We start from the raw sequence: 25,301 nt of genomic DNA on the forward strand, positions 1-25,301 counted from the left end.
TTGCTGGTGTGGGTGTCTGCAAAACCATTGGATCCACGCTGTCCTTTGAGCGGGGGGAAGAAGCAGGTGGGAGAAGACCGGAGAGCCAGCGAGAGGGACATACGACAGTCTTGCTGGTACCTGATGAGATCACTGGGCGTGTAGGAGGGAGAGAGGGGCAATCCAACCCAAGCTGCATGGGCTAAGAGGGAGGGCTGCACCAAGACCCCCTTCCCTTAGAAAGAACCATCTCAAGAGACCCGCTGCGAGCCTCTTGAACCCTGGCATGCGTTGACTTTTAAATCTACGGGTCTCTTGAAAACCCCTTTCGGGAGCTCTCTCTCTCTCACACAGCTATTGCAGTAGGGTGAGATCACTGGTTTATCATAGAGCAGTGTCTCTCTGGGTGTATGGTGGTGGTGGGGGATAGATATTAAAATCAAAATTAAATCCAGTACCTATCAATATCCTCCCCGATCTAAGGAAAAGTCCCAGTTTGGCGGTTTGGCCTTGCTCCCTGCCATTATGGGGCTTCATGGCACCTGCTGAATAGGGCATTTGATTACCCAGCTGAAATGCCTACTTAATGGGGCAGTACTGTGGGGGCGGGTGTGAATCCCATTGCTTGCGGGGATTATAAGAATACCGTCTACTTGGGGCCCTGCAGAGCCCTCACTTCCGTCAATCAACAAACAATCGCAACAGAAGAACAGCAGCTGGGTGCATTTATATGCCGGCTTTAGTTTTACTGCAGCTTGGAGACGTTAATGGGTGCTGCTGGAAGGGGGAGTGATTTGTGGTGGGGAAAAGAAGCAGAAGCTTAGCAGGGGGGTCTCAAGATCCAAAGGTAGGCAAAGGAACATTGAACTCGCTCATTCTGGAAAGAGAAGGGTCCCTGGTTTTTTTAAAAAAGGAATAGCAGGCGAGAGTTTGTGGCCCATTGGGGGCTTGTATTTTTTCTTGCTCTGAGAGGAGTGGAGGAAGCAACGTTGGACAGACTGGCACAATGACTCATTTGCAGGCAGGTCTGTCCCCGGAGACCCTGGAGAAAGCCCGGCTGGAACTGAATGAGAACCCAGATACCCTGCATCAGGACATTCAGGAAGTACGGGACATGGTGATCACCCGGCCAGACATTGGTTTCCTCCGCACGGATGATGCCTTCATTCTTCGCTTCCTTCGAGCCAGAAAGTTCCAGCATTTTGAAGCATTTCGCTTGTTGGCCCAGTATTTTGAATATCGGCAGCAGAACCTGGATATGTTTAAGAGTTTCAAAGCCACTGACCCAGGCATCAAGCAGGCACTCAAGGATGGCTTCCCAGGAGGGCTGGCCAATCTTGACCATTATGGCAGGAAGATCCTGGTCCTCTTTGCTGCCAACTGGGACCAAAGCAGGTAAAGGCAGAGTTGAGGTTCTAACTTGTTGTGGGAGGCCAGGGTGGGTTGAGATGCACACAAAAATTGACCACAGCACTGCAAACTGAATGTTTCACATTGCAAGTAAGTAACTAAAGTCTTGTTGGGTCTTGATGATGATGATGATATGATGATATTTTATTCCCTACCAGCAAAATTCCTGGCACGGAGCACTGTCTTTGCTTCTTACTTCTCTGTGTGGAAAACCATAATTTTCATGACATACCTAATCTAATTTAGTCCAGATGTCTCCTAGTACGGTATTACACAGATGTCCTTGAAGTTCTTTCTGAATGTACATCTCAATTGCAGGGAGAATAGACATACTCAGATTCAAAATTGTGCTTGGCAAGATTGGGTCATAAAATGATGATGCACAGAACAGACAGTACAAGAGACTGTGATCTGGACTCTTCACATGTATGTCCCTCCTCCCTTTCTAAAATAGTTTTACCTACCAACACCCACGTGAATGTCCAAGTTAAAGTCTGGTTTGCTGGGTGGAACTACCATGCTAACTCAGGTGTTGTTCGTTTTTGCTGATAGACATTTATCATATGCAGTTTTGCCTACTTGCTCTTAAACAATCATTTGTGTCACAAACAGTGTGACAGACTATAACTTTTGGCAGAACTCATTTGGTTGTCACCCACATTCTTCAATGAGTTGCTATTTCCCAGCTCTTCCCATCAGGTTAAAAGTTTGAGGCCATATTGGACTCTTTTCTCATACTCAGAGAGAGGACAACAGTCTTCGGAAGAGATTACAATAGGACAACTATATGTTCAAAGTAGCTATGATGAGATTTTTTGCACCAATGAGGTTTCAGTGTCCCAACATTTATGCTAGTCACTGGTATAAACTAATATATGTCATCCCAAAACCTCTAAGGAAGAAGAAGCAATGCTAGTAAGAGGGGCTGTGACAGTGATTCCTAAGCAGAGATTGATTTCACAATCCACTGATTTCAGGATTTAGAAGGAAGTAACTCTGCCTAGGAAGCCACTGTGAGTTGCCTACGATTACCCAGTGAATTAGAGAAAGTAGCTTTCTATGTTTCTGCACTATGTTACTATGTTAGTGCATCATCAGCTCAAAGGAACATGTGGAAGATTCAGTCTACAAACCACTTGATGACTTTAGACCAGATCAGACATTATTTTTGTGGTTTGATTGTCATTTCCCTTTGGTCATCTCTCATACTATATCAGCAGCAGCTAAGGGCCCATGTCATATGGATCCTAGAGTTCTCATGGATACTTCTCAGCATAGTATTCCACCTTCATTGGAGTGCATCGATATTGGTGTGGGAAATGCCCACATGAAGTAGGACTTCAGGTCTTACAAATGCAGTATGGAAACCAGCTACAGTAGGGTAAAACATGTATCACAAAAGTAATGTTTGAAAAGGACCTTTCAGTTCTACTAGTTTGGTTCAGCTGAAGACAATGAGGTAAAGTGATGTATTCTGACTGTTTAAATACTATGGCAAAACATTACGGACTCCATGAGTCAATGTGTCCTGTGTATGCGCTTCATCACTCTTATAGGTATCTTGAAAAGAAAGCACTTTATCTCACAGTCTGAAATGATGACTCCTGCCAATGTATTTATTATTAAAGTAGTGCTTTCCCAGAGTAAAACTCAGGCTGCAACAATGCAATAGAAACACTTAAATTATAAACAAGAGCAAAGGCAGAGCCTACCTCACAGCAAGAAACTGAATATTCAGCCAGAAAGAAATGTCTATGATTTACTAAGATCCTGCAGGGAGAGCTCAACTGTGCCTCTGTAGCATGCAGATTGCATGTGCCATGCTGTTCCCTATCTGGTGAGTATCAGGAGGCAGGCAAGGGACTAGCCTGGGCTGATATTACAGGAATATGTGACCTACTTGAGTTGAATGTACATTGGGGAGATCCACCTAACTCTGCAATATTGCAAGCAGATATGCTCTCAAAGGCAACGAACACTTGGTTCCTCCCTTAAATACAGGCTTGGGTACTCAGCATATTTCAGAATTACCAGTGTACTAACTATTGCCTGAGGAAGTATACTTTTTACTTGCCGAAGTAGGTAAATTCAAATGCTTGTGCTCTATCAGTCAACTTTTAATATCTTTTCTTAATTAAGGTACCAATTCACTGCTTGCCTGTAAATTCAATATGCACCCATAATTGTCAGCAGGTTCATAAAGTACTGAGGTGATTATTCTAAAATGAATGAGAGCCATGGTATATACAATTTATTCCCTGTACTATTGGCTTGTAATTTGCATAACTCTAATTAGTATCAAGCCCAATTAGAGAAATTAAAAATTGGGTGTGTGAAAAAAATACTTTCCCTTGTGTTAAACACTAAAATACTTTCCCTTGTGTTAAACACTAAACTCACAAGTTGATTGGGAAAAATATATCTGATGCTAGCATGGAAATAGCTGCCATGAGTTCATGTGACTAACAGCTTCATGAGAGACTGAAATTCAAAGAGGATGCTTCTTCCATCACTGAATATCTGCTGAGGTGGGAAAAGGCATGGGATCTCCGCTGGGGGAAAAAAGCGGCAATCCCAAATTTGGTATTACCAAAATAGAGATTCATAAATAACAAGGTACAGGAAGACCCTGTCTGGAAGGTCAAAGTGGGAAAGGATCATAACTCAATGGTAGAGCACATAAATATAGAATGTTCCAGGTCGAATCCCCCAGTTTTTGGTTACCAACACTGGAAAAGTCTGTAGCTTGGGGCCTTGGTAAGCCATTGCCACAGGTGGAGTAGTCTAAACAGGGTAGAAAGACCAATGCTCAGTTCAGGGTCAAACTGCCTTTATATGGGAAATCCATAATTGGATCACTGGATGTTTTTGTTAACATCCTTAAAAAGCTGTTGTGGTGTATATTGTGTGTCTGTGTGAGAGAGATTTGGACCAAAATCATTATTCTGTAGAAGAGAGTTCTTAAATTCTTCCTCACCATTTCCTTGACAGATACTGACATTGCCCCCCCCTTCAAGATTTGCTATGTGATAAGCAGGAAAAGACAGGTACCCATACTTTACTTATTTTTCCCTACTATGGCTAATGGCAGCTTCAGGAGAGAGGAGCAGAGCAATTTCTTTTGGGGAAATGATGCATGAAACCTAAGACTCCCCAAACCCACACCCAACACCATGCCCCTAATCTACCACTATCATCTCCTAGCTAATGTTAAAGAAAATATTGAAGGATCTGATCATGGATATGCAGTTTAGGCCTCACTATATGCTAGCTCAGTGGGATGTCAGAAGAAGGGAGCTTTCACTCTTGAAAGCTTCTACTCTGAAAATTTTGTTGGTTTCTAAGATGCTACTGAACTCAAATCCTGATGTTCTGCTGCAGACCACCATGGCTAACTTCCTGAAACCATACGGTGGCTGTGTGTGTGTGTATCCGCCATAGCTTCCAACTAGGGTTGCCAGTCCCCCGCTGGGGGTGGGGGATCCCCTGCTCCCACCCTCCATTCCCCCCTCGGCTTACCTGGCTTACCTGGCCAGCAGGGAGGGGGATGTGCCTCCCAGGGTGCGCTCCTGGGCGGTGCAACATGCTCCCATGTTCCACAGAGGCCCAATTCAGGCTGATTCAAGCCCAAATTGAGGCCTGATTCTGGTGAGAACCAAACTTCATGTTACATGAGCAGCCCATGATCAAATCTCTCAGTAACATGAAGTGGAAGGGAAGTCAGCATGTAACATGTGTTCATGTGCCATGATGAATAGCTACCATGATGGAACAGAACAAGGCAACAATTCTTTTAGCCACAAGAAACCAACTGCTGTGGCACCTTATGGTTTCATGAACCTTCACGGATAACAGTCTCATTCATCAGATGCATGAAGTGAAAAAACTATTGGAGAACTGAAGCATAGCAGAGGATAAACCACATGAACCTGAAGCACTGTAAATTTAAACTCTTTGTTCAAGATGTTCCATGCATCAGTAGCCACAAATCTACCCCCACAATCCAAAGTATGAGTATGTTTTGAGTGGTTATGTATCATGTCAAATGCCTAGAGAACAGATAGTTCCATCCAAAATTGCTTGGAAAAAACAATAGCCAATCCAATCCAAAGAGGTTCTTTTTTACTTCTCATATATACAGTTGAGCAGAATCAGCATAGGGGTTGTACAATTGTTAAAGATTTTTTCCTTTGTACCAATTGCCTCCTTTTTCTTCGTTTTGACTTGGTGTGCCCTCCCCCCCCCTTCTTTTTCATACATGGGCTCTAATCACTTTCCAGTTGGGTAACAGTTACGGTTTTTTTATAACGTTTTAGAAATGGCATAAGGTGAGGGGTTTTTGCTGCATACATAAAGAGGATTCATTAAGCACAACTAAATTAATCATGAATCCTAGATTATCTGTAGAAATTATTTATATACAACTGAGTACATAAATGTGACCTATGAGAGGCCATATAAAAACAAAGTCTGAGTGAAGTCAGCAGAATATAAAACAGGTTTTCAATTTTAGCATGTCTGTGAAAAAAAGGCCACATGTTATCATTATTCTTAAGGCTTCTCAAGGTATCATCTACCTTTCATCTGAGAAAACTAGAGGATAGTGGCTGTGGGTGAAGGAAGAAGCTATCAAAACTGTAAGAGTAAGGTTTTTTCTTACCCTTCTTACTCCAGGGACCTCACAGGGATCTGTGGACCTCACAGTGGGAATACTTCTGTAAGCCACACATAATGTCACATAAGGCAATGCAGATTCTCCTTACTTTGAACCATCATGGAAGTCAGTTACATCAAAGGAGGACAGTCATACTTCCACATTGATAGATGCCATGTTAACTTGCATCACCTGAGGAATTTAGGATATTAAAATCCTAACTATAATTGACACCCTAAAGCCAAGAGTTGCTGTGGTTAAAACAGCATTTATCAAGGTGGAAATATAAACAGCCTCCCTTTGTTGCATCTCTATGATAAAGTATTGTGCACAGTTTGATAGTATTAGGTACAATATCATATTTACATATTATGTAAATATATATTATGTTTTGTAAATATGTTTTGCAGATGTAAAATAAAAAAAAAATGTTCTGCTTATCAGTAACTGGTGGTCAATTTAATTCAAGATCAGTAATATGCAGAGGGCACCATAAGCTGGCTATGACTTGATAGCAGTTTCCACCACCACCAATAGTTAAAGCAACCAAGTTAAGAAATACTGGTGGTTGATAATAATAACTGCACTTATATACCACTCTTCTTGACAGATTAGTGCCCCACTCAGAGCAGTGAAGAAAGTCAGTGTGTTGTTATTATCCCCACAATACAGCTGGGGAGCTGGGGCTGAAGGAGTGGCTTACCCAGGGCCACCTGTTGAGCTCATGCCAGTCATGGGATTCAAACCAGTGGAGTGATTATTTGCAACGCAATCACTTAACTACTATAGCTATGCTACATAGAGGTGATGATGGTGATGATGACACTAATAAGAACAGTAATAATTTCATTAGTTTCCCACTGTCATAGAGCATGAGAAATAAACATCACCAAGGGATACTGAAGAGCTTAAAATGCTGGGCTACCTTTCAATAATGAATTTTTAAAAGTTAATTGTAACACAAAGGTACTTTGTAAAGTGGTTTTTGTTTTAGCACTGGGCATTAATTTCACACTGAATTTGTTTGTTATAAACTGGACTGTAGAGATTGATCATTTTCTGGTTTTAATTAAATATGTGATTGCCTGATATGTAGCATTTATGACACATTATAAATTGTTAGGACCAATGAGCAAAACAATGGAATGGAACTGAAGAATTTATTTATTTATGATATTCATATACCACACCTTTCTCCTGACATAGTTAGGAGTGGACTCAAGGCAAGTAACAGTGATAAACAGATTATAAAATAAATGTTTATTAAAATCAGCCAAACACACACTTCATTAACAATGTAGTCCTAAGCAGAGTTATAGCTTTCTAAATCCATTGCAGTCAATGAGGTTAGAAAGCTATAACTCTGTTTAGGTTAGCCCTGTAAAACAGATAAGCCATATCTGTGATGTTCAGACTGCTCTGTGGTGGTAGACAGTGCCATCAAGTCATAGGGTTTTCAAAGCTATAAACAAAGAGAAGTGGTTTGTCATTGTCTGCCTCTGTGTATCAAGTACTAACTGGGGCCAGTTCTGATTAGCTGCCAAGGTCTAACTAGACTGGGCTAGCCTGTGCTGTCCAGGTCATAGCAACCCGCTCAATAAGCTCTTTTAAATAGCGTCATTCTTCAGCTTCTCTGGAGGGCCCCAAGAAAAGATGCTCATCTCACCCTTTCAGGAGGGTGTTCTTGGCAGCAGGACAGCAACAGAAAAGGCCTGGGCCATTACAGGTTCTGTTCTTATGTGTGTGAATGGAGTGGGGGCGGGGAGGATGACTGCAATACCCAGTTGTGAGGGGTGCATACGCTGCACACATTCATATCAGGAAAGAATAATCATCTATAGAGGAAAAAAATGAAGGAGAAATTAATAGATTTTACAAATGTGCAATAAATGTATATACTATGAACTAGACTGTTGAATATTTTAGATGTATTCACAAAAGTGACATGGAGGCCTAGCAAGACTCAATTACAACTGAAACAAATTTGGGGGGAAACCCTCATATAGAATTTGCTTTGAAAAATCTGGTATGTATTCTCCTAATTCATTTTTTTCAACAAGCTCCCTTATGAATGTTGCTGGATGGGAGGAAGGAACATATATAAAAGCACTGTATTGGTATATTGTCAATTATCATTGCCTTAAAAGAAATCAAAAACTGGTGACACTTTAAAGACTAAAAATGTTTATTTCAATATGAGCTTTTGTGAGTCGCAGCCCACTTTGTCAGATAAATACGTAATGAAAAACCAAACTAGGACATTTTTATGGGGCAGCTTGGAGATCCTTTCCAACCCTTTCTATATCAACCCTCTTACATATATCATTTCTATATCATTTCCCTCTTACATTAAAATTGACACTTGAAAGGCTCACACCAGACTTGGAATCCTTCCCTGAACTCGCCCCATAAAATTCCCCAGTACTGGGTTCCATCACATATGTAGCTGACAAAGTGGGTTGACCCATGAAAGCTCTCAGTGAAATAAATGTATTATTCTTTAAGATGCTGCTAGACTTTTGTTTTATTTTGCTATGACAGACTAATATGGCTACCCCTTGGCGACTAAAAGAAATCAACAGGATTTGTGTTATTTAGAGTAAAATTTCAAAGAACAGTTTGGAATTTTTTAAAAATTGCACATTTTTAGCCAATTTTAAATTTATGCAAACCTTTGTTTCTATTCTACTTAGCCCATATGTTTCAAGTCCTTCAGAATGGAGCATGTATTGTAGTAAATTATTGCTCCTTCGCAGGCTTATGGTAGACTACTTTAGGTTTACATTGATCTTCCTGACTGCGCTGCCATACACAAGTAACAATAATGATGAGGTGAAATGTTCATACAGCAGGTCTGGAGTGTTTTTGAGATGAGCTTTTATACAGCCTCTTGCTGTATGGGGACTTTAATGTAGATTCTTTAATGATAATTCATTTGACAGAGCTTTGATGCTGACACTTTGAAAACAAAAGCTTATAATTTGCAAAACCTGCAGTTTTTAATCTCACTGGGGGCTAAAGCTTCTAACACCTTAGTATTGACCTAAATATATATATTTTTTAAAATGCTGCTTTAAATGTAGTCTTTAATGGATTTTTCTGTACTTCAGCAAAATGAAACTTGTTTATTTAATGTTACATAAGCCTGAAAGAAGACTACTTCAAAAAATATTGGTGTCCCGTAGAGATTGTATATTGCCTGCTATTTTCAAATCCCGTTAATAGATCATTCTGGATGAACAGGGCTTTCTAATGGGCTATACTTTTAATGGCTGCAATCCCACAAACAGTTAGGTTGCTGAAATCTCATTGACTTCAAAAGGCTTTAGGCAATTTAACTGTGGGTGGGACTGTAGCCAGTTTTGCTGCTATCTCTTGATAGGTAATGCAACCAACTTTGTGGTAATGCAATCCTTGTGGAAGATCACAGAAATTTTAGCCATTCTTCAAGTAAGTTTTTTAAAAAAATCTAAAGAGTGCTATACTGGCAGAGATATAGAAATTCTTATTTGGGTTGAGTTGCGTAAAAAATTGATTCACCACGGATGGTGTGATCTTACTGTTTTGGAAACTCAAATTAGCAGACTTTTCGAAGGGTTGCACTAGCATGCTAAACAGTAATCACCGGTGAAGCCCTCATGGAACATATTCATCATATGCAAAGGAAAAAAAACACCTGTGGTGGGGGCAGAAATAGCAATGTCCTCAGTGTACACTTTTGCCTAAAATATAATCACTTCCCCAGGTAGCATGGTGAGTAGTCATGTTGATCTGCAGTAGAACCGAAGGATTTTCATCAAGTGACACCTTGGAGACTCTCTATACAAGACATCTGTGTTCTTCAAGTGGCGGGTGGCACAATGTTTCCTGGGAACTGTAGTTTTAAAAGAGTTGCTTGGGATTTCTTTGGAGAGGAAAGTTGAAAATACAACCAAAATTAGACTAGAAGGATTTTTTCTAGTGTAGTTTATGGGCACAAGGCTTTAGTCCTGCACTCCCTCCACTCTGGGTAGTACCTGCCAGGTCTTAAAATAAAAGTTTTCAAAGACAGTGCAGTGGGAGATCGCTGGGGCAGAGGAACTTGGCAAGTCTCACTCTGCACCCTCCACCACCCGCACTCTGGATGGAATGAACAGAGCTGAACAGAGACTTAGGATTCTTATCTCACTACAGATGCTAATTTCTGCTCTCATCAAGCTGCATTGTACCTTTACATCCTGATGTCCTCCTTTGTAACATCCCACCTACCTTTGGCTGGCATATAAAGGCTCAGGGATCTCCATTCCTCCTCATGTCAGAATAAGTTTTTTCCCCTTTTGTCTTTTTCTTTTATCTGTATGTTTTACAACTATTTTACAAACCTTAATAAAAAGCTTTAATTAGAAAGGAGAAGGGAGTTCTGACTCTTGAAAGCTTACACTCTGACAATCTTGTTGGTCTCTAAGGTGCCACTGGACTAAAATCCTGCTGTTCCTCAGGTAATAGTTATCTGAGTAATTCGTTGTGTGATAACAAATACAGCCAGTACCCATTTATATGATGACCACCTTATAAATGTCAGGTATGAGGTCATCTTCAGACTGTTTTGTCTTCTCAGTAGAAAAGAACAAGAGTCTACTAGCACCTATGAGACTAACAAAATTTGTGGAAGGGTATGAGTTTTCGTGAGTCACAGCTCACTTCTTCAGATACAGCTAGAATGTTAGTCCATATGTCCTTATACCTTGGAGAGTGGAGTGATTACAGAAACCGAATGACAATAGCTGGTGAATGACATCTGAAGAAGTGAGCTGTGACTTACGAAAGCTCATACCCTACCACAAATTTTGTTAGTCTTATAGGTGCTACTGGACTCTTGCTCTTTTCTACTGCTACTGACAGACTAACAGCTACCCGTCTTGATTTGTCTTCTCAGTGTAGATGATATATAGTCACCCTTGTAATTTTTTTTTATATATGCTTGCAACACTTGGATCTTCCCTGTTGTGATAAATCCATTGTTACATAATTTATCACAGCCACTTCTCACATTTGGGCAAGTGCTCACAAAAGAATGTGTTTCTTCAAGCATCCAAACACTGTTGGTTAGCTTAACCCAATCCCTTGTCTTATATGTTGACAGATACACATTGGTGGATATTTTACGTGCCATACTTCTTTCATTAGAAGCCATGATTGAGGATCCAGAGCTTCAAGTGAATGGATTTGTTTTAATTATAGACTGGAGCAATTTCACATTCAAGCAGGCTTCTAAACTGACACCAAGTATGCTTCGATTAGCCATAGAAGGCCTTCAGGTAAAATTATTTTAAAGTATTTTTCATCTGATTCTCACAATTTTTTTTCTGAAGTTTGCTCTGTTTTTCAGTTGGTTCCATTCTAAAAATTGAGGTATGTAAAACACGCAAAGGAAAGGAATGTTGATTTGAATGAGCAAATTCTGACATTTTCCCCTGTGCCATTTTCCCAGTTTGTGACTGGACTGAGGAAGTGTCAGTTGGATAAGCAATTGGATGGGCTGTTTATCTCACATCTGTGAAAGGCTGAGCCTATAGTTCTCTTGAGCTTCATGAATGCCTCAGTCTATGAGTTCTACATTATTATTGAGGGCTGGGGCAAAATCTATCAAAAGGAGGCCACGCTGGGTTATGGAAGCCGTTGTATGTGCTGAGGCATTCATTCAGGCTTTTAATCTTTTAATGCTTTTTATCTTTTAAAAAACATTTGACAGTATTTTAGTCTGGAAGCTGTTATTTTAAGATGTCAGTGGTCTATGTTTATGGTCTATTTTTTATGCTGGGCACTTTATGTGGGATTTTAATTAAATTTTTAATGTTTTGTTTTTAGTATTTTTATTTTGTAAACCATTTCAGGCAGGTTCCTGGAGAGGTGGCTTAACAATTTGCTAAATAAATATTTTTCCTGTTCCTTTCTATTGGGTAAAGAAAATCAAAATGAGATTGGTGCTTATTGAATGCAAAGGAGCTTCTGAGTCAACATTTTCTGTGTGTAAGTGTGGGAGAGGGAGAGAGAAGGACCTGAACAGAAGAACACTAATTTCCCTGGGAACCTACCAAGTCTAATCCATAGTACTTTTAAAACAAAAGTCAAAAGAAATATGCTAAATCAGTTCATTCTCTATTTAGGACATCAGATGATTTTGTGGAAAGTGTTTGAATTCTAGTTTTTCCTGAAAACTCACATCGCTAGTTTCAGAACATCACTGATTTCAGAACATGCTGACTGTTACCATGCATCTAATTCCTTAGGTTTTGAAAGACTTGATCACTGTGAGGTTAGTTAGCAGAATGTGAATTTTTAGGAGGCCATCATCCAGTAAATGGTTTTGTTTCTATGTTATATGTAGCTCAGAGAGCAGGTTGGTAGCTTAATATTTAATGTTAGTTAATGTGAGAGTTTTTTCTTAAACATTTGCTACTGACTGGATTAAAGTTTTGTGCAGGCTAAAGTGCTTTTCTTGTATTGTTAAATCTTTGTATTGTGGTGCTTACGTGCTTTATGTGGTCTTTAATAAATGAAAAAAAACTATCATCGTTAAAGTAACTGCTTACCTGAGAGGAAACTTAATTTTTTATATCCAAATGTTGACATTTTTGTGTTGCTTACTGTCCAGGGTCAGAGGTTCAGCCCCTGGACTTGCCAGGAGGAAGGGACGCGAGACAGCTACCCAGCTGCCCCGGCAGTCACCCAGGCCCCGCACAGGACAGCAACAGAGGGGGAGAAAGAAGCACCCAAACCACAGAGGGTCAGAAGGGACAGGTGGAAGCCAGCTAGCCCCACCCTCCAGTGGGAGGCTAAGAGCCCCGACAGGGAGAGTAAGGACAGCGAGGAAGGGACCACAACCTTACCTGCAGGGGAGGAAAGGCAGCAGAAGCAGCACAGGGCCATACCCCAACCTGCAAACAGGTAGGAAGGGAATCATAGGGACCAGCTGAGGCTGCTGGAAGCTCTGAGCAGAGGAGGCTTGGCAGCCAGCCAAGAGAGCACAACCATAGCTGCCCAAAGCAGCAAGACTAGCTACCCCAGGTGCAGCTGCTTGAGGTAGCCAAGGTCAAGGCTAGAAGGCAAAAGAGGGATGTGGCTGGCAAGTGGAGCCAGGAATGAGGGAAAGGATATAAGGGAAGTCCACCCACAGGGCGGGGGGGGGGGGTTACTGTGTAGAGAGACAGAGAAGGAGAGAGCAGTGGAGAGGAGGTAGAAAGAAGATGCCAGCAAGTTGGGGACAGCTGTCATGGAAAGCAGCTGGCACAACGTCAAGTTGAAGGGACCTGCGAGTGGACTGAGAGGGTGTGAGGGTGAGGTATACCCCCCTCCTTCCACAGAGCGGGGTCCACACACTCCCTGAAAGTCCTTTAAGGCTGAAGTCAGGCAGGCCAGTGTCTCACAGGGCAGTGCCCTTGGCAGAACCCAACACTATACAGGCTGGTTTGCTTTTATAAAAGGAAATGCATTCATTTATTTACATTTTAAGTACTGAAATGATTTTACGACTTCTGTAAAGCAACCAACAACTGTCTCTGTGAACTTTTATGTATCCTGATACTATAGGCAATTTTTGCAGGTTTTGCTGGAATTTTCTAGTATTTCTGTGGAGCTCTTAAGGCTCTTTTCTCGTGTTAAATTGCCCCTTTCTCATTATATGGTTTTGCAAGATTATAGACTTTGACAAAAGAGTGTTAGATAAAGACCAATTCATTTTAAGGAAATACGTTTATTTTATGGGTGAGGCAAAACTACTTGCCTGCTTTTCATTTGTTTTTGTAAATGTTGAAAAGTATGTCCATTTTTGTAAATTTTGTCATGGTTTGTTCTGTTTTCTTTGCTTGCATTATCCTTAGCCATGTTTGTAACACATTGTCATTTAATTTTACTGGCTGTAGCAACTCACGTTGTTTTTGCTGAGGATTTCACTATGGCACATAAAACCTTTTAATAGAGGCTTAGTATGTGAAAATGGGCAAGTGAAGCTCTTCATAGCACAGAGGTAAATAACATCCCCTTAAGCCTCTGTTAAAGGTGCAGGGCATTTTTCTCCAGTCTGTTGGAAACCCTATCACAGGCATGCATAAACCAATCATATGGATGACTACAACTAGTTGAATTAAATTGTTATGTGCATCAATGAGGCTGAAGATAGTGAGAGCAAAGAAGAAAGAAAATGGTGAAAGGAAGCAGCAGCAGGCTAGGGAATTAAAGGGCACTGAACAGCATCAAAACAATTTAAATATTTGAGGTTGTAGTGAATACGTTTTTCCAGTCATTTGTTCTGCTGTATCAAGTATACTAATCTGTTCTAAAATACGAGAATATTTGATGCATATGTATATAGTCACTGTAAACTGGAATATGGTGCTTGTAATGTGCTCTTTCTGGTAGTTAACTGCCCATCATGGCAGTCTGCCTGTACTTGAAATGTTCATAGTGTTTTGACTGAAGATTAAGTGTGACTGAATTCACATATGCAGCGATGACAGCAACATCAAGTGGTGATTTGCACATCTGAAATAGTAGTCATAGATAATACACCTTTCATAGCACCTGACAACACCTCAAGCGCATTGCTGCCCTGTGGAGTCGGTTTACACCGTCAGTTGTGCATTGTCAAGCGATGTAATGTATGTGCAAATTAAGATAGAGGCAGAAATCAAATTGCCCTATGACACATTTGATACAGGAACGATTTTATCAGGGTCACAAACTGCTATATACAAAAGTATCATATACATGTTTGGTTTTAGCTTATTTTAAAGGGACACCTATTACTACAGGCGGAATGTTCTTGGGAAGAAATGTTACTGACCTGGCATAACACTTAAAATCATGTCAGTATGGGCTATTTGAGAAATGTTTTCTAGAAGTATGATGCTTCTGAGATTTGACTGGACCTGATTCAGGTGCTATGCTATCCTAAGTAGAGATGGGCACGAACCACAAAAAACCCCAAACCATGAGGTTCATAGTTCGTGGGTTTTCACGAACCAGGAACCATGAACTGGCATGAACTGGGGCAAATTTATGAACCAGTTTGTGGTTCGTGGGGTTTAAATGCCCCTTTCCAGCCACTTAGCAGCAGCAGGGAAAGGGGCATTTGACAGTTTAAAGGGCCCTGTGGCTTGCAAGTGGCAGGTCCCTTTAAACTATCAGCTGGCAGGCGGCAAGGGAGGGATTCCCCCCCACCTGCCAGCTGATAGTTTAAAGGGACCTGCTGCTTGCAGGCCGCAGGAAAAGTTTATATGGCCATTTCCCTGGGGAAATGGCCATTTAAACTGCCCCTTTATGACCCAAACGAACCAGTAGACCAGTTCGTGGAAGTTCATGGAAACGAGCTTCCACGAACCACTGGTTCGCGAAACATGAACCAGCCTGGTTCATGCGTTTGTTTGGGTCATAATTCGATTCGCTCCCATCCCTAATCCTAAGCAGAGTTGTAGCCTCCTAAAATGTGACAGACGGGCAGAGGTCCTGCCCTTCTGTCACCCACCAATCCTGTATGGCTGTTTGGTATGGGGACAGGGCAGATAATACTCAGTCAGGGCCCATGGATGAGGAAGACAGAAGTGAAGTGGGAATGAAAGAGAAAAAGCCATTACAATGTCAGCTCAGGTCAGATAGGGTCTGAATCTTGAAAGAAGAAGAGGCTGGAGAGATCCTGTCTCAAGAGTTTTTGGCTAATCCAGTGAATGTGTGGAAATAGGGCTTGTGTTTCCCAATTTTTAAGTGGCAGAGAACTAAGTCTTAGATTCTGAATTTTGTGGTAAAACAGGCTAGCATAGTGAATGCTTTGAGAAGAGACTGAAGTCTCATGGCACTGTTTCTGAGGGAAATGGGCCAATGATTTATAAGTTTAGGAGGAGGTCACATTTACACTGTGAGAATTCTGAAGTTGAGAGAAGGCCAGTCTGTATCCAAGAATAAAAGCTTGGCTGTTAACTGTTCTGTGCACCCAAAGGTTAACATCCGAAACGTTATAACTTAATGTACTCAGCAAAAGCTCAGCGTTATCTGTCAATAATCTTAGCCTTATTACTGAACCTCCTTATTTCTCCTGTCCCTGTTAGCAGAAAAAGTTATCATTTTTTCTCCTGTTTCCCTGAGATCTTATACGCAAGAAGTGCATTTAGAAGGTCATTTGGGTTCTATCTGTCAGTAGAAGGCTGGAGTAGAGACCAGTGTGGTTGCTGCTATGTAGCATGCTAACTTTTCTTTAAATGGCCTTTAAAATGCTGACTTTCACATAAGTCCATTGACTCCCATGGGGTTAGAAGATGTAACTCTGCTTAGAATTGTGCTGTAGTCTCTGTATTAAAAAGATAGGTTGAAAGAAGGAGAGAACAAGAGACCTCCTGTTTGGGGGTTCATATTATAAAACTATATTATAAAATCAAGCAAAAAGGATTTACAGTGTCCTGTCTTTATCTATGAGGCAGGTCTGGAAACATTGTTTAAGGACACTGCCTGAATCTGATTGAAATCCAGATTACTTGCAAAAAAACTAAGGAAGGTAAATGGTTCTAAACCCTTTGGTACATTTATAATTCTCTTTTTTAATGATTGATTTCGGTATAAGCCATATTAAAAATACATTGTAAGTCTATCACTGGGTTAAATTAGACAAAGAACTCAAATGAGATGAAAAGAAACATGGCCAATAGCACATATTATTTACTTGTGGTTTCTATTCAATGAAATCGAATGAGCTTACAAGACTGTGTTCCACCCAAAACGGCAGCTCACAAACCATTTCTATTCTAAGAAATTTAATGCTTAGACAACAAAGAAAAAGGCAGCAGAGAGTATTGTATTTGGTGGCTGCCTCAAGAATTGCAGAGCAGAAAGAGAGACTTCCAGTGCCATAGTTCAGGATGAGTCCAGCTAATCCTGCATCTATCAATTGGGAGGATCAGAAGGAGGAAACAACAACCGGCTTGCAGGGGTCATTTCATAGAAAAAGAGCTGCAGGAACTCATTAGTATATGCCACGCCCCTTGACATCACTGGAGTAGCTCCACAGACAACAAAGCCAGCAAAGCACAGATTTTTAAATAAAAAATTCCAGTGCACACTGCACATCTGGGGAGGGGGGACATACAGCAACATTCAAGAACAGTGTGTTTCTATGCATTTCAAGACAGATTAGAGCAGCTCCACACAGACAACAAAGGCAGCAAAATACATGGAGGGGGGAGGGAAGATATACTCACCACTTGCAGGCCAGGAGGACGGGCTCTGGAGGCTGCTGCATGCCGTGTGCCACCTCAACCGGCTTGTAGGATGGGAGGACGGGCAGTGCAGGCAGCCGCTGTGCCGGCTAACCGCGGGGCCATCTCCAGAGGTCCCCCCATGCAGGGCCCTCCAGCATGGCCACCCCGGCTTCCTACCTGCTGTTGCCTCTGCTGCCACCTGCTGCTAAAGACACGGGCAGCAGAGAGGAAGAGGAATCACGTGGGCGGGGAAACCACCCATGTGATCTCTTTTTGGATCTCCTGGAATGCCGTTCCAGCACGTTTCCCCCACCAAATGAGCCCTGCCAGCTTGAATCTCTACAGTGATCAGTTGGCTGGGGACTGAAGAGCAATCAACAATGACATCTTAATCAGGAAATAGCAGGAATACCTGTATGGTTGTTAGGCCACCTTTTATCCTTTCTTCCCTTTTCCAGAATTGGTCAGGCAACCTTATCATACATGTCATGGTTGCAGGTGTGAGATCAGGGATGACGGTGAATATGATTTTTCAGGGGCTTCCTTTTCTCGACCTTTGCAAATGATTTCACTTTCAGTGGTGAAATTTCTTCACCCTCTTATCTCATCATATGGATGCCATTTGAATTCCAAGTATGTTTTGTGATTCTTAGAATAATTGTATACAGACAAGACCATGAAGGTCCACATTCTTCTTTAAACACAGCTTCTCATACAGTTTCCTGTTTTCTGGCTTTCTTACACTCATTAGTACCTCAGAAAAATCCTGCTTTTGGTGCAGGATCGAAAGTAACGTTGTCAGACTGAGAATTAATATATAACCAAACTACATTTTCAGGAATACAGATCTGAGTAATGCTAAAAGAATATTTAAAATTGCTTCATGGTCAGAGGGTGCTGATAACTTATTTTAAAAAAAACATTTTATTTATTTATTTATATTATTTATAGTCTGCCTTTCACTGAGACTCAAGGTGGATTACATAGGGTGAGTGAGTACAGTCAATATCAAAGATATTTCAATAAAACATGTAATGGGTATATGCATGCAGATTTGCACGGATTTAAAAACCAGCAGAAATCCAATACAGAGTTGAAGAAATGCTGAAATAGAGCATAAGCAATTCTATGACTGACATATTAAACAACATAGGAATTACCCAGTAGGATCATACTTATAGCAATGGCAGTAAAGTCTGTTGTCCATCTCTATCCCTTTACTGATGGATCTCCGTGAGACCACTTCCTTACAGTACAGCCCTCCAATCTGAGTAAAAATCCATCTTGAACAATTCAGTTTGGCACAGTTTGCAGAAGACCAGGAGAGTGGGAGCTTTCCTAACCTTCTCAGGTAGGCTATTCTATAAAGTGGGGGTAGACTCTTTACAAAGCGCCTCCCTCTGTGCTCCTTTCAGAGCATAAATAGATGTTGCTTTTAATAAACCTCATAACCTCTGTTCTGCTCATTATTGTACAGCCAGCCTCAAATGCTGTGGGGAGATACATAGGAATGCCAAGTATCCCTCACTGACACTACACTGTTAATTATGAAACACTGGCATAAAGGGAAAATCCTGCAATTCTTGGTCCAGCTGCAGGCAACAGCAGATACATCAGAGAACACAAGAAAAGAAAACTGCTGGGGATCAGTTTCACAAACACACACACAAACCAAAAAGATACTTCTGGTGGCTAAGGGGTGGGTATGGTGTTCTCTTTTTGCCAAGGAAAGAACTAGACGAGGCTTTCCAGCTGCAAGTACTTGTAATGGCTTCCAGAACCAGTGACCACTGAATGCTGAATGAGGCTTCTATACTTTCAGAATCAGGACTCATTAAAAGGCTAATGTGTTAACTGAGCTGCAAAGTGTAGGCCACAGTGAACTGAATGTGATGGAGCAGATGTAGCCAAGTATTTAAAGTTTGTTGTAAAAGAAGGTTGTCATTATTTGGTAGATGGCACAAGGCCGAATTCCCTGCTGCTCCCTGTGAACCCTTGCATTAATCCACTGCTGGTTCATTGATTGACCAAATGTGTTGAGTGGATAGAATTAATCGTCTTTGTGAAGTAGGCTGAAATTGAGCAGACTGAATGGCAAAAAATCAGTTGTGTACACAGCTCTGAAATAAAAAAGATTCAGCAGAATGGCAAACAAGGTAACTGAAACAGAAACTTTATTGGGACAGCTTTTGTTTAAAATACTGGAAGGAAAGAGAGATCTCTGTCTTTTGGTGCTACACCTCTGAAGATGCCAGCCACAGCTGCTGGCGAAACGTCAGGAACTACAATGCCAAGACCACAGCAGTACAGCCCGGAAAACCCACAACAACCACTGGAAGGAAACTTTGGAATTATACAGAACTTTTCTTTAGAGCATTTTTTTTTAATGTCAACTTGACAACAAAGAATAAGAAAAGGTATCAATTAGCTTACAGGTATCCAAGCTTGGCTGACAGGGCCCAGTTCATGCAGATTATCTTGGACAAAATGGGAGGGGGAAATTAACATGACTGTATAAAAAAATCTGTATCTCTGGTTTAGCAATCAGTTTGAAAAGGCAATGGAGTGTGGTGAGGCGCTCTTGCCAACTTCCTGCAGGGCACTGCTGTTAGGTCCACATCCTATTTGACACCTTTCTGTTGTATTTTGATAACAACTTTGCAAATTAATTCATTGTTAAAGTTTGGAAGTGTGCCCCATTAGGGAGACAGTAATCTGCTGCTAGATTGGGAGGGAGGGCGGAGGAAGGAAGGAAGAAAGATGGAGGAGAAAGTAAAGCAGAGGCTATAACAGAAGAATAAATCCTTTTGTTAAGTATCCTGCCTGATGTGGTCTCCTTGCTTGTATCAAGCCACAAAACCTTCTCTTTTCTGGGGATTCACTTGGTACTCCTGGAGGGGAGGGCAGATTTGGTCTTCAGTTGCTGATCTAGTTTTTAGGGCATGCTTTTGTCTCCAGAAACAATATGAAATGATGTATGATGATCATATGATCCACTAGAAACACCCATAAAAACTTTCCTAAGACTGGACCTAATTCAGTTTCTGTCAGGGTACCATGGAGCCAGTTGAATGGAGTATGAGATGGAGCTGCCAGTGCCAGCTAGTGGAGGCATCTAGCGGGAGACCAGGGAGCAGGGACATGGAGGGGGCATTGTATTGATGGGGTGATATCAATTCTGGGGTAAACCCATAATTGACATGATGCTTTAGGATTCATGAGAAATGATATAGTTTTACCATAAAGCTTCTGGTGAATCTTAGTGTGCTGTGCCAACATTGATTTTCAGCTTACTTTCCCCACCACCACCCTCGAAGCAGCAGTAGTGGTTAAGGGCTGCCACCAGGAGTCCTCCCAACACAGCAGGATACCTGGCAGTCCTCCTAGTTTGAGAGTATGCTATGCTCCCTTCTGCATAAGAGGGGCTGCAATAAAGAGAAATTTCATGCAACAGTATATAAGAAACAGTGCTCTGAGTAAAAATCATATGCTACAAAAGAAATTAGTCATTGTAAGTGATAAGATTTTACTTAATAGGACTGTTTTATTTTTCTTCTTAGCATGTGCAGTTTTTATGCTAGCACTCTGTGCTCTGTTTATTACTTTGCACCTCTGTGCTCTGTTTATTACTTAGCAGTCTTTTATTACTTTGCACCTGAGCTGTATCCATTATAGAGAAAATATACAGTTCTGCCTGCTGAAGCTAAGCAGGTCTGACCCCAAGCACTTGGATGAGAGCCTTTCTGGGCCTCTCTGCACTCCTGCGGGGTGGGGGGAAGTCAGGCACATAAATGCACTGCCACATTGTACACCATTCTGGGTGATCCACTGACTCTCACAACTGGGTTTTGGGACTGCAATAGGAGATAGATGGAACATTCTGGTACAAGATGAAACACCATGCACAGTTCGTTGGATCCAAGTAATGAATAATTATTATAGTGGGGAGGATACAGGCTTGTATCCAGACTAGTGTTTCTGCATGCCCAATAGAGTTACTTACCAGGTCCTCTTACCCTGTGGTGCTGAAGTGGTGACATCATTTCCAGAAGTGACATCATTGCACTGGCCACGAGAATACAGCCCAAATTGACCCAAAGAGAAACTTACAGGAGCATTCGCATGGCCAGTGCGATGATGTCACTCCTGGAAGTGATGTTGTTGCTCCCTATTGGGAGTGTGCCTGCTGTGTGCCCACTGCGGGCTTGCCCAGGAGGTATTTTACCTCCCTGGCCTGTTCCCTATGCCATTCCTCCTGCTGCCAGGTGAGTAGTGGCGGGGGGTGGAAGCTGGGAGCAGGGGATCCTCTGCCCCCACCAGGGGACTGGAAGCCTTAATGCACAAGTATTTTCTGCCCACGGAGTGTTACTTCTTTGCCTTACCCCTCCTTTGGCAACCCAAAATCCCCCCTCATGTTCCTAGCAATTCTCTGTTGTGTCCCACAGGTAGAAATCTTTGTGCCCACTGAAATGCTAGTGAGGATCTAAGCCAAGGTCTCATCATCATGGGGAGATTTTTGTTTTCATGTGACATATTTGTTGATTTAGAAAGGTCACCTTGTGGATTTGCTGTGCTGAATTGTTAGTGTGCCACTTCAGGAATCCGTCTCAAGAATTCCATTATTTCATGTGATCTTTTTTGGCTCCCAGAAAAGAGGGTCTTGGTATCTGTTGGCTTCAGTATTCTGACTCCAAACCATCTCAATTTTTTCAGACAAAATAGTCATCAATGTGTCCAATGTTCTCCTTCGAAATAACAGCTTCTACAAATTCCTTCACATAGTTAACAACAATTTATGAGATCTGAAACCTCTGGAGATCATAGGTAAGGAATGCATTGCATTGAAAAGGGTTTTTTAACCCTTTATACCATACAATACAGATTAACATTTAGTCAACACTGATAGCAAGTACTCTTGCGGGACATCACATCAACCAGAAACATGGTTAGATGTATTGTATAGAGCAGGTCATGGTCTCTCTGTTTAGAAACCAAGCGTTTATTCTACAGATGTGTCTGTTATAAAACAGTGCCTGTTATTAAACCTTCTCAATGAAGAGGTCTCAAGGGACAAACCTGCAATCATGGAGCAGATAATGGCAGGAGGTACTTCCTCTACCAGGAGGTATTCCTCATCCTTGCTGTCGTAAAAAAAAGGAAGGGAAGCTAGGAGGCTTGCAGATTCTACGCTTTCTCTCAGTCATCTTCATGATGACTGAGGATGGGCTGTGGCTTAGTGGAAGAGCCTCTGCTTGACATGCAGAACATCCCAGGTTTGATCCCCAGCATCTTCAGTTAAAAGGACCAGGCAATAGGTGATGTGAAAACCTGTGACCCTGGAGAGCCACTGCTAGTCTGAATAGACAATACTGACTTTAATGGAGCAATGGTCTGATTCATTATAAGGCAGCTCCATTTCTTGGGGATTGGGGTTTTCACAGGTTATTGTTCAGAATTCTTCAGTCTTCCCTTTGTGATCTCAGTGAAGTCTCATGCAATTCAACTGATTCTGGATCAGAGCCTAATGTGGTAAAACACTATTTACTACATTTCTATTTTGTCTGGACATTCCTTGATCCCGTTGAGCCTTGATCACTCTGATCCCATCCTCTGGTGGATGTGCCTTGAACTTGACTCTGCCCCTTGCCAGATTTTTGCCTTCCAACCCATCTCCAATCATACCTTAGGTATACTTGTAATGACAGACTCTGAATTGCCTCTAAATTATCAAAAATATAAAGGTGGTAATAAGGAATTTTACTAATAATTAATAGTGATAATTATCTGCAGGAACTATAATTGGCCCTATGAGATATGCATACTGAATTGAAAAGAGTTTTTTTCTCATAAGTGGCATCAAAATAATGGTGACTGGTGCTAAAAGAAATAGTTTATTGGAACTTGTGCATTGACATGAAGAAGCACTTATTTTTCAAATAGTGTAAATGCCTTAACCATCTAGAATACAGTCCACAGGCCCAATGAAGACCAGAATCTGAGTAAAAGAAGCTCCAGATCTTCTCAGTACTGCTTATACAGGAGCAATCCCAGTGGGTTATTCTCCAAATGCGGTCTTGCAGAGTTCCACTGACTTTCACTGGGACCAGAGAAAGAAACATTATGTCTATATTACTAATATGCTTGAAAACGGAATACCCAGTGTTTAAAATCCATTCCTGTTTCATTTTCCTTTTTATGTTATTATATCTAATTGGCCTTCACACATCACTGAACGTATTCAAGTAAGCCTATTAATTAATTAAACTAAAATTACTTAATAGAAAACCTTCTAAGAACATACAGCTCTTCTACGCTTGAATATATTGAGATATTAATTAGTGTTTCTATAATTTCTCACACATACAAAAAGCTCAATATGTCTTGGTATTTTTTGTTCTCACTACTGAATCATGCCCAAGGTTGCCAAGATCATCCTTCCTTTCTAGCCCTGCACAAATCACCTCCAGTACCCTGAATGCTAAGGCTGCTACCAGATCCTTTCCGTTCCTGGCATCAAAATTGTCTTCATCTCACTTCTTTCATCACTTTCTCTTCCGTGTGGAAAAATGTGTCTCCATGATTTGACACACTTTCCTAGTTTGTTATCAGAGGTGCACCCATTTAGAATTTTTATAGCCTGGTTCTCAAGACTATGGTTCCCATGAAGCTGTGTGGTGGAAAGGAGAAAAAGCTGGAAAGAAATGATGTCAAGAGAAGGACAAGTTTACAACAAAAAAGACAGTATAGTAAAGCAAACTCAGAGTATTTGAAATTGCCACCCCAGACGGAAAGAAGAGACAGACACAAGTGTTGGGAACTAATGGGCCATATTTATTTGGCAACAACATATCATTGAACATATATACATGGCAAGGGCCTAACTAGCGGTACAGGTCAGGCCCTGGGGTCACCCCTAGACCTCCACCACGACCTGTCTGGGCGAGCCCCGCTGCCCTGGGTAAGAGCCATCCAAGTGCATGGTTGGTACCTGACTGGCTGTCAGCTTGTGGCTAGATAAGGTTCTTTCTACAGGTTCCCTTTCAAAAGCAAACAAGAGTCCATTGATTGAATAAGGAAACTTTACTGCAGAAAAGGTCCATTATAGTCCACAGTCCTGAATAGGAGACTCAGGATGGTACACAGTCATTGTTACCAATGAAGGGCAAAGCATGAGGTACAAAGTAACCATACCCATCTGGATTTGCCTCCCCCCACAGTTCTCAAAACAACATCTCTCAGTCCTGGGAAGCTGCTCTCCTTCAAGGCCAATGCTTGGTGGAACGGTGTTAGACAAAACAGTCGCCTCCGGTGGGAATGCTGCCTGGGAACTGGTGCACCTGGGAAGAAAGCACTTAAACACTAGAAGCATTAGAAAATGGAGTCAGTACAGTTTAGATATACACTGGACCTGACATTCTGCCCCCCTTAAAATAGATCCCCCCCTGGTTTATATGGGTAGCGAGTATGAAAAGCTTTGGTTAATCTAGGAGCATGAACATGTACAGAGTTCACCCACTCATCGTACCCAGAATCAAAGTCCTTCCATCTAATGAGGTAAAAAAGCTGATTTCGTTTGAGTTTAGAGTCCAAAATTTGTTGCACCTCATAGTGTATTTGGTCGTCAATCAAAGTTGGAATGGGTGGAGCTTTGATGTGCCACCTGTCATCGGTAGGAGCTCTTTTTAAAAGACTGACATGGAACGTATCGTGTACGTGGCGTAAGTTCTTGGGCAAAGTTACAGCAACAGTCACTTTATTTATTATTTTGCGCACAGGGAAAGGTCCCAGGAATTTCAGAGCGAGTTTGCGGCTTGTCTGAGCTAGTTTTAGGTTCTTTGTGGAAATATATACATGATCTCCAGGTTGTAAATCCCATTCGGCCACACGATGGCGATCTGCGTATTTTTTGTAATCCAGTTTGGCTTTTTCGAGATGTTTCTTAATAAGAGTCCATTGTTGCGCCGCCTCCCCCCACCACGAAGATACATCTGGCAAATTAGAGGAATGGAGAGGGGGAGCGTCCAACGGGAAGGGAT

General features: G+C 41.5%; 1 protein-coding gene across 1 annotated transcript in view; it reads left to right on the plus strand.

Annotated features, from left to right (window-relative positions):
• Window positions 1–985: 985 nt before the first annotated feature.
• CLVS2 (clavesin 2) overlaps window positions 986–25,301 on the plus strand; it is a 78,502-nt gene continuing 54,186 nt past the window's right edge. Inside the window, exons 1-2 of the mRNA XM_054993809.1 lie at window positions 986–1,374; window positions 11,166–11,340. Of these exons, the coding sequence (XP_054849784.1) occupies window positions 986–1,374; window positions 11,166–11,340 (564 nt within the window). The remainder of the gene's footprint in view (window positions 1,375–11,165; window positions 11,341–25,301) is intronic.

The sequence above is a fragment of the Eublepharis macularius genome, chromosome 1, assembly GCF_028583425.1.
Source record: "Eublepharis macularius isolate TG4126 chromosome 1, MPM_Emac_v1.0, whole genome shotgun sequence".
In the NCBI taxonomy this organism is placed as follows: Eukaryota; Metazoa; Chordata; class Lepidosauria; order Squamata; family Eublepharidae; genus Eublepharis; species Eublepharis macularius.